The 17,820-nt window shown below is 38.8% G+C and overlaps 1 protein-coding gene across 27 annotated transcripts in view; it reads left to right on the top strand.

Annotated features, from left to right (window-relative positions):
- rg (A kinase anchor protein rugose) overlaps positions 1-17,820 on the top strand; it is a 235,809-nt gene that overhangs the window by 208,744 nt on the left and 9,245 nt on the right. For 10 of the 27 annotated variants that reach the window (XM_086835487.1, XM_086835486.1, XM_086835480.1 and 7 more), the window contains 8 exons: positions 219-2,750; positions 9,175-9,527; positions 9,602-9,916; positions 9,988-10,095; positions 10,186-10,336; positions 11,656-12,672; positions 16,664-16,773; positions 17,054-17,233. In XM_086835487.1, the coding sequence (XP_086691613.1) occupies positions 219-2,750; positions 9,175-9,527; positions 9,602-9,916; positions 9,988-10,095; positions 10,186-10,336; positions 11,656-12,672; positions 16,664-16,773; positions 17,054-17,233 (4,766 nt within the window). The remainder of the gene's footprint in view (positions 1-218; positions 2,751-9,174; positions 9,528-9,601; positions 9,917-9,987; positions 10,096-10,185; positions 10,337-11,655; positions 12,673-16,663; positions 16,774-17,053; positions 17,234-17,820) is intronic. The other 17 variants (XM_086835496.1, XM_086835499.1, XM_086835501.1 and 14 more) reach the window with 3 other exon arrangements.

Raw genomic sequence — 17,820 nt, 5'->3', positions numbered from 1 at the left:
TGTTCGAAAAATGTTATTGTTAGCTTAATATTTTACCCGTGCTTAAGTGCATTTTTATTCAGAGTTGATCTAAAATTTAACCAAGAATTCAGCTAGGATTTATTTACAATTATTAAAATATCTACCTCAAATCAGAATCATTTAAATAATATATTATTTTATACATGATTTCTTTTCATTTAATGAATTTTTTGTTGTTAACTTTTCCCCCTTCGCAGTGATTCTCAAAGTGGTGGCCACTCTCATCAGGCAATCCAAGCAAACGGAATCCCTGATTGATGTCAAGAAGCTATTCCTGCAGGACATGACCCTGCTGTGTAATAGTAATCGTGAAAATCGCCGAACTGTGCTCCAAATGTCCGTCTGGCAGGAGTGGCTCATTGCGATGGCCTACATCCATCCGAAGAGCAGTGAGGAGCAAAAGATTAGCGATATGGTCTACTCCCTGTTCCGTATGTTGCTCCATCATGCCATTAAGCATGAGTATGGCGGATGGCGTGTGTGGGTCGATACCCTGGCCATTGTTCACTCCAAGGTCTCGTACGAGGAGTTTAAGCTGCAGTTTGCTCAGATGTACGAGCACTATGAACGCCAGCGGACGGACAATATCACAGATCCTGCCCTGCGACAGGCCAGACCCATTAGCACCATCAGTGGCTGGGAGCGTGAGGAACTGCATCAGCAGCAGAACGGAGCTGTGGCTCCAGCATCTGCAGCAGGAGCAGCAGTAACAGCACCACCTTTAAGTCAAGGCGGTGCCGCTCCTGTTAAGGCTGCCGTTTCCATTGCCTCGCTGGAGGATGTGCCGCCCGTGGTGGAGGAGGAAGTTGAAGAGCTGGAACTGGAAGAGATTGAGGTAGTCCCTGAGGGAGTGGAATACCAAGCGGAAGGTGCGGTCGAGCCCAAGTCCGTGATAGCCAACATTTCGGATGTGTACAACGAGCAGCTGAAAACGGATGCCACCACCTGTAATGGCAACCGGGAGGAGCAAGAGCAGGAGCAGCAGCAGCAGCAGCAGGAGCAGGAGAAGAACTTGGAGCTGGGTTCAGCGACTTCACCAGCTGACCAAACCGAAGACGTCTCCTATTCACTGGAAGCGCTGCGCGAAACCCTGGAGCTGGGCGATGACATGGATGTGGAGGAACTGGAACTGGCCACGGCCAAGGATGCCCTCAATGCAGAGCAGCATGTGGCCCACATTCTGCAATCATCGGAGGCGGCTCTAAATGAATGCAAAATGGCCGTCGATGATGTATTGCAGGAGGCCTCCTCAGTTCTCAAGGATGAGGAAATCGAGCTGGCTGTCAACGAAGTCGTTCAGGGTGTTCTGAACAACGAGAAGAAGTCATCGCTGACCGATAAGGATCATCCCGAGGCTGTGAATGTAACTCTGCTGAATAGCAAGAATCTGCTCAACAATAACAACAATAATAATAACAACAGTCCAAGTCTCACGCCCACAACGGGAGTGGAAACGTCAGAGGATGTGCATCCTGAGACGGAGGTCAATGCCAATGAGATTGTGCCCAAACCGGAAACGGTGAAGGTAACAACGACCACGACCACGACAACAACGGAACAACAAGTGCCGGCAAAAACGGAAACGGAACCCACAACAGAGGCTACTCTGGCCAAGCCAGATACTGTCCCTAGTTCCGGTTCCATTGCCGATGCCAGCTCCAGTCCGAGTCCCAGTTCCAGCCCAGAAGCAACCAATCAAAAGACTGAAGAAGCAGCCAATAAGCTGAATAACAACGATAAGCAGGCGGAGATTAGCTCACCGGATAGCGCACCGATGGCGGATCTCCTGCAGCTATCCGACACCGAAGTCAAGCCGGAAGAGGAGCAGGAGAAGGTAACGACAGCTGAACCCGAAGCCGATCCGGTGGCTCTGGCCGTTAGGGACATTGTCGAGCAGCTCATCGACAAGGTGATCGATGCCACCGAAGCGGAAGCGGAAGCGGAAACCTCTTCAGCGTCAGCAACCAGTAAAACGGAAACGAACAATAATGAGCTGCCCAAGGAGGAGGATGAGAAGGGGAAGGAAAAGGAAAGGGAATCTCCTGTTGTCCAAGACTCTACTGCTGCTGCGCCCGAGGAAGTGGAAAGCTTGACTGCTGCTGCCGCCGCCGAGGAAATCGTTGAGGAAGTGGTAGAAGCTGCTCTGATCTCGGTTGAAGAAGAGCATCCCCTGGAGGTTGAGGCAAGCCAGGAGGAAAAGCCACAAGTCACCGAGGCAAAACCAGAAGAAGTCCAGACACCAGAGACCAAGAACGAAGAGGCCAGCAAAGAACTGGCAGATCAATCCAGCAAAGAATCCCTAGAACCTGTTATAGAGTCACCTCTGATAGAGCCAATCGATGCCAAAGAGCAGGTGGTGGCCATTGTCAACGAAGTTCTGGACACACTCGTCGATGAGACTGTCAAGGCTGTGGCCTCCGAGCAAACCACACAGACCTCACCTGCCCCCGAACAGCAGTCGCCCCGCGTCCAGTCGAAGGAAGCAACGCCGGTTCGCATAAAGCCCACTGAGGTGGATTCCACCACACAAACCACGCCCAAAAATGAGGCGGGTCAAGTGATGGTCGATGAGCAGCAGGCGCATCAACAGCAGCAGCAGCAACAGCAACAACAGCATCTGCAGGATGAGGATGCCCAAACCTCTGGCACTGTCGATGATGAAGAGTATGCCGCCCAGCAGGCTGTCTCGGGAGTGGAGGGAGCCAGTCAAATGGAGGCCAGTCATTATGGTGAGTTGGAGTTTTATAAAATTATAATATGTTCATAAAAAAATGATAGATTTATAGAAAACTGGAAAAGTTACTTTTTGTCTTAAAATTTTCTTATCGTTCCTATGGTAGCTATATATATGTATATATATAGTCCACCGATTTGTCATGTTTCGACTTATATACTATTAGAATTATGAAGAAGAATAACTCAATAGTTTTATTGAAATAGCTTAAATTTGTTCCAAAACAACTCTCGCACATCTGTGCTTATGATTCCCAACTTGTTCTAACCTCCCTGTAACGAAGTGACTGCTGCCGGCCACGTCTTAGATACGTGTTGTGTTACAAAAGTTGCAAGTCCTTGTTTATTAGTGTTCAAAGTTAGTAGCTGATCATTCATACATCCTTACTGGTCATAGATACTTACTGTTCAGAGTTACTTTCTGCTCATAGATACTCACTGATTATAGTTAATTAATGTTCATAAGTACTTACTGCTCATAGCTATTTAATGCTCATAGTTAATTGCTGGTCATAGGTAATTACTGATCGTAGTCCTATAAATCGTCTGATTGTTCCTATAGCGGCTATATATATGTATTTATATGATCAACCGATTCGCTATGCACCGACTTATATACTAGTATAATTATATAAAAGAATAACTTCATAGTTTCATTTACATGGCTTAAATTTGTTCCAAACCAAATCTCGCGCATCTGTGCATATGATTCCCAATTGGTTCTAACCTCCCCGGAACGAAGTGACTGCTGCCGGCCACGTCTTAGATACGTGTTGTGTTACAAAAGTTGCAAGTCATTGTTTATTAGTGTTCAAAGTTAGTAACTGATCATACATACATCCTTACTGGTCATAGATACTTACTGTTCAGAGTTACTTTCTGCTCATAGATACTCACTGATTATAGTTAATTAATGTTCATAAGTACCTTCTGCTCATAGCTACTTAATGCTCATAGTTAATTGCTGGTCATAGGTAATTACTGATCGTAGTCCTATAAATCGTCTGATTGTTCCTATAGCGGCTATATATATGTATATATATGATCCACCGATTCGCTATGCTCCGACTTATATACTAGTAATATTATATAGAAGGATAACTCAATAGTTTTATTGAAATAGCTTAAATTTGTTCCAAAACAAATCTCGCGCATCTGTGCATATGATTCCCAATTGGTTCTAACCTCCCCGGAACGAAGTGACTGCTGCCGGCCACGTCTTAGATACGTGTTGTGTTACAAAAGTTGCAAGTCATTGTTTATTAGTGTTCAAAGTTAGTAGCTGATCATTCATACATCCTTACTGGTCATAGATACTTACTGTTCAGAGTTACTTTCTGCTCATAGATACTCACTGATCATAGTTAATTAATGTTCATAAGTACTTACTGCTCATAGCTACTTAATGCTCATAGTTAATTGCTGGTCATAAGTAATTACTGATCGTAGATTATAAATCGTCTGATTGTTCCTATAGCAGCTATATATATGATCCACCGATTCGCTATGCTCCGACTTATATACTAGTAATATTATAAAGAAGGATAACTCAATAGTTTTATTGAAATAGCTTAAATTTGTTCCAAAACAAATCTCGCGCATCTGTGCATATGATTCCCAATTGGTTCTAACCTCCCCGGAACGAAGTGACTGCTGCCGGCCACGTCTTAGATACGTGTTGTGTTACAAAAGTTGCAAGTCATTGTTTATTAGTGTTCAAAGTTAGTAGCTGATCATTCATACATCCTTACTGGTCATAGATACTTACTGTTCAGAGTTACTTTCTGCTCATAGATACTCACTGATCATAGTTAATTAATGTTCATAAGTACTTACTGCTCATAGCTACTTAATGCTCATAGTTAATTGCTGGTCATAAGTAATTACTGTTCGTAGATTATAAATCGTCTGATTGTTCCTATAGCAGCTATATATATGATCCACCGATTCGCTATGCTCCGACTTATATACTAGTAATATTATATAGAAGGATAACTCAATAGTTTTATTGAAATAGCTTAAATTTGTTCCAAAACAAATCTCGCGCATCTGTGCATATGATTCCCAATTGGTTCTAACCTCCCCGGAACGAAGTGACTGCTGCCGGCCACGTCTTAGATACGTGTTGTGTTACAAAAGTTGCAAGTCATTGTTTATTAGTGTTCAAAGTTAGTAGCTGATCATTCATACATCCTTACTGGTCATAGATACTTACTGTTCAGAGTTACTTTCTGCTCATAGATACTCACTGATCATAGTTAATTAATGTTCATAAGTACTTACTGCTCATAGCTACTTAATGCTCATAGTTAATTGCTGGTCATAAGTAATTACTGATCGTAGATTATAAATCGTCTGATTGTTCCTATAGCAGCTATATATATGATCCACCGATTCGCTATGCTCCGACTTATATACTAGTAATATTATAAAGAAGGATAACTCAATAGTTTTATTGAAATAGCTTAAATTTGTTCCAAAACAAATCTCGCGCATCTGTGCATATGATTCCCAATTGGTTCTAACCTCCCCGGAACGAAGTGACTGCTGCCGGCCACGTCTTAGATACGTGTTGTGTTACAAAAGTTGCAAGTCATTGTTTATTAGTGTTCAAAGTTAGTAGCTGATCATTCATACATCCTTACTGGTCATAGATACTTACTGTTCAGAGTTACTTTCTGCTCATAGATACTCACTGATCATAGTTAATTAATGTTCATAAGTACTTACTGCTCATAGCTACTTAATGCTCATAGTTAATTGCTGGTCATAAGTAATTACTGTTCGTAGATTATAAATCGTCTGATTGTTCCTATAGCAGCTATATATATGATCCACCGATTCGCTATGCTCCGACTTATATACTAGTAATATTATATAGAAGGATAACTCAATAGTTTTATTGAAATAGCTTAAATTTGTTCCAAAACAAATCTCGCGCATCTGTGCATATGATTCCCAATTGGTTCTAACCTCCCCGGAACGAAGTGACTGCTGCCGGCCACGTCTTAGATACGTGTTGTGTTACAAAAGTTGCAAGTCATTGTTTATTAGTGTTCAAAGTTAGTAGCTGATCATTCATACATCCTTACTGGTCATAGATACTTACTGTTCAGAGTTACTTTCTGCTCATAGATACTCACTGATCATAGTTAATTAATGTTCATAAGTACTTACTGCTCATAGCTATTTAATGCTCATAGTTAATTGCTGGTCATAGGTAATTACTGATCGTAGTCCTATAAATCGTCTGATTGTTCCTATAGCGGCTATATATATGTATTTATATGATCAACCGATTCGCTATGCACCGACTTATATACTAGTATAATTATATAAAAGAATAACTTCATAGTTTCATTTACATAGCTTAAATTTGTTCCAAACCAAATCTCGCGCATCTGTGCATATGATTCCCAATTGGTTCTAACCTCCCCGGAACGAAGTGACTGCTGCCGGCCACGTCTTAGATACGTGTTGTGTTACAAAAGTTGCAAGTCATTGTTTATTAGTGTTCAAAGTTAGTAACTGATCATACATACATCCTTACTGGTCATAGATACTTACTGTTCAGAGTTACTTTCTGCTCATAGATACTCACTGATTATAGTTAATTAATGTTCATAAGTACCTTCTGCTCATAGCTACTTAATGCTCATAGTTAATTGCTGGTCATAGGTAATTACTGATCGTAGTCCTATAAATCGTCTGATTGTTCCTATAGCGGCTATATATATGTATATATATGATCCACCGATTCGCTATGCTCCGACTTATATACTAGTAATATTATATAGAAGGATAACTCAATAGTTTTATTGAAATAGCTTAAATTTGTTCCAAAACAAATCTCGCGCATCTGTGCATATGATTCCCAATTGGTTCTAACCTCCCCGGAACGAAGTGACTGCTGCCGGCCACGTCTTAGATACGTGTTGTGTTACAAAAGTTGCAAGTCATTGTTTATTAGTGTTCAAAGTTAGTAGCTGATCATTCATACATCCTTACTGGTCATAGATACTTACTGTTCAGAGTTACTTTCTGCTCATAGATACTCACTGATCATAGTTAATTAATGTTCATAAGTACTTACTGCTCATAGCTACTTAATGCTCATAGTTAATTGCTGGTCATAAGTAATTACTGATCGTAGATTATAAATCGTCTGATTGTTCCTATAGCAGCTATATATATGATCCACCGATTCGCTATGCTCCGACTTATATACTAGTAATATTATAAAGAAGGATAACTCAATAGTTTTATTGAAATAGCTTAAATTTGTTCCAAAACAAATCTCGCGCATCTGTGCATATGATTCCCAACTGGTTCTAACCTCCCCGGAACGAAGTGACTGCTGCCGGCCACGTCTTAGATACGTGTTGTGTTACAAAAGTTGCAAGTCATTGTTTATTAGTGTTCAAAGTTAGTAGCTGATCATTCATACATCCTTACTGGTCATAGATACTTACTGTTCAGAGTTACTTTCTGCTCATAGATACTCACTGATCATAGTTAATTAATGTTCATAAGTACTTACTGCTCATAGCTACTTAATGCTCATAGTTAATTGCTGGTCATAAGTAATTACTGTTCGTAGATTATAAATCGTCTGATTGTTCCTATAGCAGCTATATATATGATCCACCGATTCGCTATGCTCCGACTTATATACTAGTAATATTATATAGAAGGATAACTCAATAGTTTTATTGAAATAGCTTAAATTTGTTCCAAAACAAATCTCGCGCATCTGTGCATATGATTCCCAATTGGTTCTAACCTCCCCGGAACGAAGTGACTGCTGCCGGCCACGTCTTAGATACGTGTTGTGTTACAAAAGTTGCAAGTCATTGTTTATTAGTGTTCAAAGTTAGTAGCTGATCATTCATACATCCTTACTGGTCATAGATACTTACTGTTCAGAGTTACTTTCTGCTCATAGATACTCACTGATCATAGTTAATTAATGTTCATAAGTACTTACTGCTCATAGCTACTTAATGCTCATAGTTAATTGCTGGTCATAAGTAATTACTGATCGTAGATTATAAATCGTCTGATTGTTCCTATAGCAGCTATATATATGATCCACCGATTCGCTATGCTCCGACTTATATACTAGTAATATTATAAAGAAGGATAACTCAATAGTTTTATTGAAATAGCTTAAATTTGTTCCAAAACAAATCTCGCGCATCTGTGCATATGATTCCCAATTGGTTCTAACCTCCCCGGAACGAAGTGACTGCTGCCGGCCACGTCTTAGATACGTGTTGTGTTACAAAAGTTGCAAGTCATTGTTTATTAGTGTTCAAAGTTAGTAGCTGATCATTCATACATCCTTACTGGTCATAGATACTTACTGTTCAGAGTTACTTTCTGCTCATAGATACTCACTGATCATAGTTAATTAATGTTCATAAGTACTTACTGCTCATAGCTACTTAATGCTCATAGTTAATTGCTGGTCATAAGTAATTACTGATCGTAGATTATAAATCGTCTGATTGTTCCTATAGCAGCTATATATATGATCCACCGATTCGCTATGCTCCGACTTATATACTAGTATAATTATATAAAAGAATAACTTCATAGTTTCATTTACATAGCTTAAATTTGTTCCTAAATAAATCTCGCGCATCTGTGCATATGATTCCCAATTGGTTCTAACCTCCCCGGAACGAAGTGACTGCTGCCGGCCACGTCTTAGATACGTGTTGTGTTACAAAAGTTGCAAGTCATTGTTTATTAGTGTTCAAAGTTAGTAGCTGATCATTCATACATCCTTACTGGTCATAGATACTTACTGTTCAGAGTTACTTTCTGCTCATAGATACTCACTGATCATAGTTAATTAATGTTCATAAGTACTTACTGCTCATAGCTACTTAATGCTCATAGTTAATTGCTGGTCATAGGTAATTACTGATCGTAGTCCTATAAATCGTCTGATTGTTCCTATAGCGGCTATATATATGTATATATATGATCCACCGATTCGCTATGCTCCGACTTATATACTAGTAATATTATATAGAAGAAAAACTCAATAGTTTCATTGAAATAGCTTAAATTTGTTCCAAAACAAATCTCGCACATCTGTGCATATGATTCCCAATTGGTTCTAACCTCCGCGGAACGAAGTGACTGCTGCCGGCCACGTCTTAGATACGTGTTGTGTTACAAAAGTTGCAAGTCATTGTTTATTAGTGTTCAAAATTAGTCACTGATCATACATACATACTTACTGGTTATAGACACCTACTGTTGATAGTTACTTAATGTTCATTGATACTGACAGCATAGTTACTTAACTAACTGTTGAAAGATAATTACTTACTTAAAGTCAAAAGGAGGAAAGAAGTTAAATTAACCTTTGGCTTAAAATTACTTGAAAATCGAATGCAATTTCAGGTCCCGGTGGAACAGGTCCTGGCCAGGAACAGAAGCAACAACAGCAACGCTCTAAATCGGGCTCCACCCGACCCATGTTCAGTCCTGGACCAACGCGTCCACCCTTCCGGATACCAGAGTTCAAGTGGTCCTACATCCATCAGCGTTTGCTCAGCGATGTGCTCTTCTCCCTGGAGACGGACATTCAGGTGTGGCGCAGTCACTCGACGAAGAGCGTCCTGGACTTTGTCAACTCCAGTGAGAATGCCATATTTGTGGTGAACACAGTGCATTTGATCTCTCAGCTGGCGGATAACCTGATCATAGCCTGCGGTGGATTGCTGCCGCTTTTGGCCAGTGCCACGTCGCCTAATGTGAGTTTATAGTTATAGATTATTCTTTAATTTTTATAATTTTATTTGATGTTTGTTTTGTATAATTTATTTAGTCCGAATTGGATGTGCTGGAGCCCACGCAGGGCATGCCCCTGGAGGTGGCCGTGTCCTTCCTGCAGCGTCTGGTCAATATGGCCGATGTTCTAATCTTTGCCACTTCGCTGAACTTTGGTGAACTGGAGGCGGAGAAGAATATGTCCAGTGGTGGGATACTGAGGCAATGCCTCCGCCTGGTGTGCACCTGTGCGGTGCGTAACTGTCTGGAGTGCAAGGAGCGAACCCGCTACAATGTGGGAGCCTTGGCTAGAGATGTGCCCGGAGCAGCCCATTTGCAGGCACTCATTCGAGGAGCTCAGGCCTCGCCAAAGGTAGAGATTGCAGTTGCTATAAATTTATTTATTATTATTAAATTAATTATTGTTACTTGGCTTTCAAATAGAACATTGTCGAGTCAATAACTGGTCAATTATCGCCCGTCAAGGATCCGGAGAAGCTGCTGCAGGACATGGATGTAAATCGTCTGCGTGCCGTGATCTATCGCGATGTGGTAAGTGTTTTTTAGTTGGGGAAAATAATTCGAAATAAGTTTCTTGTTTATTTATTTTTTCCTTTTCTTTCTTTTAAATCCCTTTTCCAGGAGGAGACCAAGCAGGCCCAGTTCTTGTCACTGGCCATTGTCTACTTTATATCGGTGCTGATGGTGTCCAAATACCGTGATATCCTGGAACCGCCGGCAGAGCCGCAAATCCAGCGACAATCGCCAGTGCTGCAACGCACGGCAGGCGGCGGTAAGTGTTTGCATAGATTTATTATAAATTATATTAAGATTGATAATTATTATTAACATATATTGGAGCCATAACTAGAGATGATATTGATATTGCTGGGAACCGGGGGGGTGTGAAAACGGTATTTCTGCCAGTCTGGCAGTCTTTCCGTTTCATTCTCATTACGTTTTTTGTTTTGTTTTCCTAGTTATTTTGTTTGATTTTGTTCCACTTGTGTTTCTCGGTTGCCCTTTTGTTTTAGTTTCCTTTTCCGTTTTTGTTTCTTTTCCCATTTCCGTTTCCGTTATTGCTCTTTGCTGCACCAAAAACTTCACGCTCGCTTATGGTTTCCCTCTCTCTCTCTCTAACTCTTTATCTCTGTTTTGCGATTCGGCCGCTAGTCTTAACCAACTTGATTTATATTTGCCTCTAAATATATATATATGTATGATACATATATATATATAAAGATGTGGTTTTTTAGTTTTTACTATATATTCGTTCCATTGCTCATTGGTTCCAGCTTGTTTGGCTTTTTTGGTTTTGTGTTCTGTGTTTTTCAAACAGCTGAGAAGCCCAGACTTGTTCTCATTTTTTTTATATATATATACAATATATATATTATTATATATGGTAGATATGCCGCTCGATCAGTGACAAAAAAATAAATATTATTTATATTTATAAGACACCCAAACCAAACCAACGCACTGCGCACCCAAAGATACCCCTGCTCCCCCTCCCCCTAGCAGCCCCCTCCCATGTGCGTGTGTGTGTAAATCCCCCCGTTTTCTTTGAAACTAAATCACCTATATATCTCTGTCTCTCTCTCCCACCTCATTGTTCCACTCACAGCCCCTCCACACCCACTCCACTCCCATCCACAGAGCTCCCCCCTTTTTATTACTATATATACATAAAAATTATATATATATATATAATCACTAGCTATTAAGAACACTACAAGATATATCTCATGTCTGTCCATTGTTGGAGATACTATTCGGTTTTATGTTTCCCTTTCTTTGTTCCGTTTTACCAATGATTTCATTTCACGCTGCTTTTTCGGATTTATTGTACAAAAAAAATAAAATATTAAAAAAAAAACTGAACACAAAAAACGGAACAAAATAAACCTGAATATGTGAACAACGTTATGTGCCTCGCCTTGCCACGCCACCTTTAAATAAACAAAAAATCCGGATAAATAATATGCCTTGCCATGCCCACCTACAACAATAATAATGAACATAATAACATAAATCCAACAAAAACCTGAATATATAAATCATAAATATATAACCTCTGTAAATATATATATAAACACAATCAAACTATAGAAGCCGCCAGTGCGCGTCCCTTGTTTCCCCAATGGTCGCATCATGTCTATCCGCAATTCCTGCCCGAATCGCATCAGAATCATGTGGCAGCCGCCGCCGGCAACATGCCACAGCAGCAGCAACAGCAGCAGCAACACCAGCAGCAGCAGCAACATTACTACCAGCAACAGCAGCAGCAGGTTGCCCATAATCACAGTCATCACCATTACTATCAGCAACAGCAGCAACATGCAACAGCAGCAGCAGCAGCAACTCAGCAGCAACAGCAGCAACTTGGTGGCAATATCTCACCCACTCCCTTGGCCACACATTCCACCAGCTCCTCGGCCAGCTCCACGGCCACATCCCAGCCAGCCTCAAGCTCCAGCTTGTCTAGTCTGGCCTCCCAGAGCCAACAGCAGACGCATCGTCAGTTGCACAAGCAGCAGCAGCAGCAGCAGCAACACTATCATCCTCACCAGCAGCAACAGCAGCAGCAGCAGCAGCAGCAGCCACACTACGGCCTCATCAATGGCCACCAGCAACAGCAGCAGCAACTAAATGGAAAGCACTATGCGGAAAATGGTGGCTACCATCCCCATCCGCATTCGCATCCCCACCAGCATCCGCATCCGCATCCGCATGCGTATATGAGGAATGGCGAGACGCCGTCCCAGAATGGCTATGCGGAGTACCAGGCGGTGGGTATGGTCAATGGTCATGGCTCTGGTCCAGTCTCGGGCAATAATAATTCGAGTCTGATGAATAACATGCGCAACCTGAGGAATGGCAACGGTGGCGGAGGAGTGGGAGGAGCAGCTGGACAGGGAGGAGCCCCTGGTGTTGGTGCCACAAATGCTGTGGGTACCGGTGGCATGGGCATGTCCATGTCCATGGGTAACGTAATGCCTGGCAATATGAATATGGGCGTGGCAGGTGGCGGCATGACAGGTGGCATGGATGGAGGCGTTGGCTACAAGACGAGCGCCATAAATAATAATTATCGCTACAATGGACGCAACGCATCCGCTGGAACAGGTATCGCTCGTTCGACATGTTGTAGAGTTTAGAGTTCAAAACTGGCACCTCTCCAAAATCCATCTTTCCTTTATTTCCCCCTTAACAAAAAAAAAAAAAAAGAAAAAGAATCTCTATCTGTGTATCTGTATAATCTATGTATCTATGTATCTCTATTCGTAGCTATCTGTATCTGTAGAAGGGGTGCCACGGGGAAAAAAGAAATCTTTTTTTAAAGCTATCGAAAGTTTGCATACTTTTCAATATTTCCTTGTGAAAATAATTGCAATTATACTTTTGTGTCGATTTTTAAGGGATTTCAAATATAATTCCTAGCTAGTTATATTTAAATCGTATGAAAAATGCTTAAAGTGAGCTCTATTTTAAGGGAAATTCATTAGAAAATCAATGTTTACTTAAATCAAATATAAAATCATCTAAAAATATTTCTCAGAATACAATTTAAAAGAATTTGCTTTCATAATCAATATAAAAGTAAACTAAACAATTTAATGTATCAAAAATTAAATACTAAAGCTTTCTTTATCAATCAAAAAACCTTTTAATTAAAGCAAACTATTCTTAAATTATCTGTACTGCAAAGCATTTTTAAAGTTTACTCAGCGATTTTAACTAGAAAACCACCTTGGCACCCCTTTCTCCGTCTTTTTACATATAGATACATATTTCTTTTTAGCTGCTAGACTGTTGCTCACTTTCCTTTCGATTCGATTCAATTCGATTTGATTTATTTACCATATATATATGTATTTCTATTTCGATTTATATTTCAATTTCCATTTCTATTTCTCTGCTGATTTTGATTTAGTCGTTCTCACTTGCCTTTCATTTCCCTTGCCTTTGCGTACTCGTAGTTTGTGTATATATATATATTATATTATATATTGTATATTGGTAGCTAAGCTTATCCTCTTCTTCAGACTATTTTTTAGTGCATAACACACTCCTCACATATAACACTTGGTTTTATGTAAATATTCTCAGCAAAAAAAAACTCCTTCTACTTGAATTGTTTGTGTACATATATTTTTACACCTGTTGTATGTATGTATGCTGTGTGTGAGTGTGTTTTGTGTGGGTGTGAATGTGTGTATATGAGTGCCACTCGAAGGACACAGATTTTATCTTTAGTTTAGCTTTTCATTGGTTATTTTGCCTAAAGCACCTCAAAAAATATGTGAATTTCACCTGAAAATTCGATAGATTAAAGAACTCTCATCGCTTTGATATTATTAGTCCGGATTCTTTAACATTTTGTAAGCGCATTTAAGCGCCCTTCTGTTATTTGGGGAAATCACTTAATCGCCTTTCAATCAAAACGCATTAAATGTACTTTCATTTAGTATCCAGCTTAAGCCGACTTAAAGCAATTGTTGGTGATTTAATTTTGGTTCATTCAAACTATTAATATTTATTATATTTTGCTGCACATTTAGCACACTCTCTTAATATTCAGTTGTATTTTAAAAAAGGCTTTCTTGAATTAAATTCTGAAACAGCTTTCGGTTTTGCAATTTCCATAGTTTTTTTTTAAGCCAAACTAAAATTCTTTCTAAATGTTTGAAGGGAAATGTGGCAAAGAGTAGAGGCAGCAACATGATGATGATGTAATGGCCGACACGTTATCCAAATATGCTTTTAAAAACTGCAATCTATCTTTGTATAAATACACACACACTCAGTGTGTGTGTGCTAGAACAGTGACAGCTAGAAAATTTTTGACACTTCAGGGTCTAGAAAATTCCTTCCACTTTTTCCCTGCTTTCTCTCAGGCTCTCTTATATATTTTTGGATTTTTTTCCTGTTCGTTTGCTCCCAACTTGCTCGTCATTTTTGTGCTGTCAGCAAAAATTCATTTCATTTATCTTCATTTGCAATACACTCTTACGCACACACACACACACACAGCAGGAAAATCTGGAAAATGTTTCGCACTTCCCTTCCCAGAAAAAAAAGGAAATACTCCGCCACTCACCTCCTGCTTCTCTTCCACTCTCAATGAAATATAATTCGTTAATTTTACATTTTATGAAAATGAATTACACGAAAATTATACAATTTGCCATTCCTACATGGCTCTCGTTTTCTCTGTGTGTGTGTGTGTGTGGGTGAGTGCTATTTGTGTGTGTGTGTGGGAGAGTGTGTGAGTGCGCATAAAACATTTCGCAGACAGGCCATAAAACGACATTCGGCACGCCTGCATTTTAAAAATTGCCATTTGGACACACGGTTGGTCAGAGGAGAAAAAAAATTTAACAGAAGGCCAAAGGGAAAGAAAAACCAAGGAAAGCCCGAAAAATTGGGTTTTTTTCCAACATTGAAATACAAAAATTCGGAATTCGGAAATACCCTATTAAATAGAGAATATTTACAAGGAGAAAATGAGTGATTTCCGGTTGCAGAGATAAATTTATTAAATATTTGCAGTTAAAAAAATTATTAGTAAGGGAAGAGGTTTCTTTTTAAACTTTAAATTCTAATTTCTAAGGTTCAAATCAATTAAAAAACTTAGATAATTAAACTGAGTATTAGTGAGTAATAGATTCCTGTTATTTAAATGTCAAATATTAATTTTTATACAATTCTTTTTGATATTTCATTGATTTTATAAAAAGCTAGTATTCTCGTAAAAGTTTATCTAAATTTAGATACATTTTTTATAGATTAAAGTTATGTAAACGAATATTGAAATTATAAAATTGTATTGATCTAATATCAATTTTAAAGCCAGCTTATTTTTGTCTTAAAATGTAGATAACAGAAATATTTATATTTTCATATTATTTAAAAGAGAAATATAATTTTTTACGATTTTTATAAATATTTTATTGGTTTCATGGTAACGTTTTATCCATCTATCAGATATCAACAATTATTTTCTAAACAATTACAATTAAGTTCTAGTTTCGAGTTTTTTTTTATATTGTAGCCAGATCCAAAGGACTCTGCAATGGTCAGAGATCCTTTAACACAGAGTGTCCGGTACAACAAGCACACATTTCCATTACAAAATTAATGGCAGCGACAAAAATGTAAATTAGTCGCGCCGAAAAATACAAAAAAAAAAAAGGAAAAACAGGAGAGCTATAACAGAGTGGGAAAAACTTTGGGATAATTTATGAAAGCTGGGAGGGAGAAGTAAAAAAAAAACAGAAAAGCGTAGAGCGTAGAGCGAATAAAAAAGCTGGAAAAACAGTTTGTACAACTGTTGGAACCGATAACACGTTCCGAATTCTGTACAAAAGTAATTTGTGGCCAGTCTCTCTGGTGCCCCCTGCCCTGTGTAAATCCCCGTGTGCGGAGGGCTGAGGGCGTGGCAGTGCATGAAAATAATTGCAAAATTAAACGAAAAAGAGAGAGGGAGCGCTGGGAGCTGCTGAAGGGATGTGCACGAAAGTGTAGCATACTTAACAGGGCACCCCAAAAAAGATAGTGGCAAAGAGGGAAGCAGGACAACGACAGGCGACAGGACAGAGTGCACGTGTCGGGGACAATCATAAATTTCAATTAAGCCAGATCAGGACATGGCCAACTGTTAAACAAGGTTAATTTGTAGATAAAAGCCAGACTCAGAGTCAGCGCTCAAGGGGGAAAATAACCAAAAAGGAGAGGGAGTCAGTACGAAAGTCTTACAAATTATGAGCTTGCTAATTCCGTTCCTCCCCTCAACAACACCTTTGTGTTTTGCTTTTGTTTCTTTTGTTTTTTCTTTTTTGTGGAATTTTGTTCCTTGTTCTTTTCTGTTTCATTTAAGTTAAATTTTTAGGTTGTAATTTCCTTGAGTTTTTGTCTGCAGCTTCGTAACAGTAAATTCTACAGATTTCTACTCTAGTTCTGTAATTGTAATTGCAACCATGAATATATATTGAAATATATATATGAAAATATCTATGAAAATATATTTTCAAATATTTATTAAAAATTTAACTAAAGAATCCCCGTATTAATACCTATTTCCCTACATTGTGCCTTCTTTTTCTCTCCTTACCAGGTGGTCGTCAAATTCAGGATAGTGATTATGAAATAATTGTGGTGGATGAGAATAATCCCTCAGTGTTGGCAGACAACGATTCACATTCCAGTGGTCCACCCTCAATTAAGGTGAGTTTTTTTATACTTATTATTTAAATATATTTTTAAAATATACAGAATATAGAATGAAACAAGTGTGAGTGTGTTGCATGTGTTTTTTACGAGTGATTGAGTGCGTGCTTTATCATAAAGAACGTTTTTATTACAAGTAATAAGAAAAACATAACGAAAACAAAAAAACAACTAAACTTCATTTGCATGAGCAATAAAAAAAAATATATTTAAATTTTGTATGCAAAAATTATCAATCACAACAACGACAACAATCAAAATCAAAAAAATGTCAAAGGCCAACCAGACAACAACAGCAACTACAACAACAACCCATTACAACAATAACAACACCACTAAGACTACAACAACAACTACAGCAAAAGCTCCAACAACAACAACAACAACTGCAACAATTAAAATTCAACAACAACCATTGTCACCACCCAAGCCGTTGGTGCCTCAAAAATTGCCAAAGGTAAACCAAAGAACAAAAAAAAAATACAGAAAATCAAGAAAAACATTTTCCAAAAACCAAATGCTTCAAAAAAATTAAGAAAAACAAGCAAGAATTGCAGCAGCCACTGCAACAAAACAGCAAAACAACATCAACAGCTTTTGACAGTCCGTAAAAACAGCACAAAACCCACCAAAATAAATAAAAACTGCACTCGTACTGCTACAAATATACATTTTTGACGCACTGAAAACGCCACACCCACACCCACACACAACACACACATCATACACACACCCAAGAAATCTACAGACTCAGAAAATATATATGAAACACGCTTACATTTCGGTTTTATTTTACACATCTTTTTTTGACCTCTCATTACATTTGATTTTTGGTGTGTTTTCCGTTGAGCCTTAATTGCTGTCCCCAGTTCTATATTTGCCTTTGTGTATTTTTCGAATTTTTGTGCTTTTCTTTATTGTCTCTGTCGGTCTGTTTTCTTTTCCCTTTTTTATGAGGAGGGAATAAATATATAATTGTTGTATTCTCAGCTTACATCGATATAATTATAAAAGCATTTTAACTTTTGCTTGAGAATATGATTG

This window comes from Drosophila serrata, unplaced genomic scaffold (assembly GCF_035046125.1).
Source record: "Drosophila serrata isolate PLE 108 unplaced genomic scaffold, ASM3504612v1 contig_276, whole genome shotgun sequence".
Lineage (NCBI taxonomy): Eukaryota > Metazoa > Arthropoda > Insecta > Diptera > Drosophilidae > Drosophila > Drosophila serrata.
The sequence above is the reverse complement of the archived record's forward strand: the minus strand, read 5'-3'. Positions and strand labels throughout refer to the sequence as shown.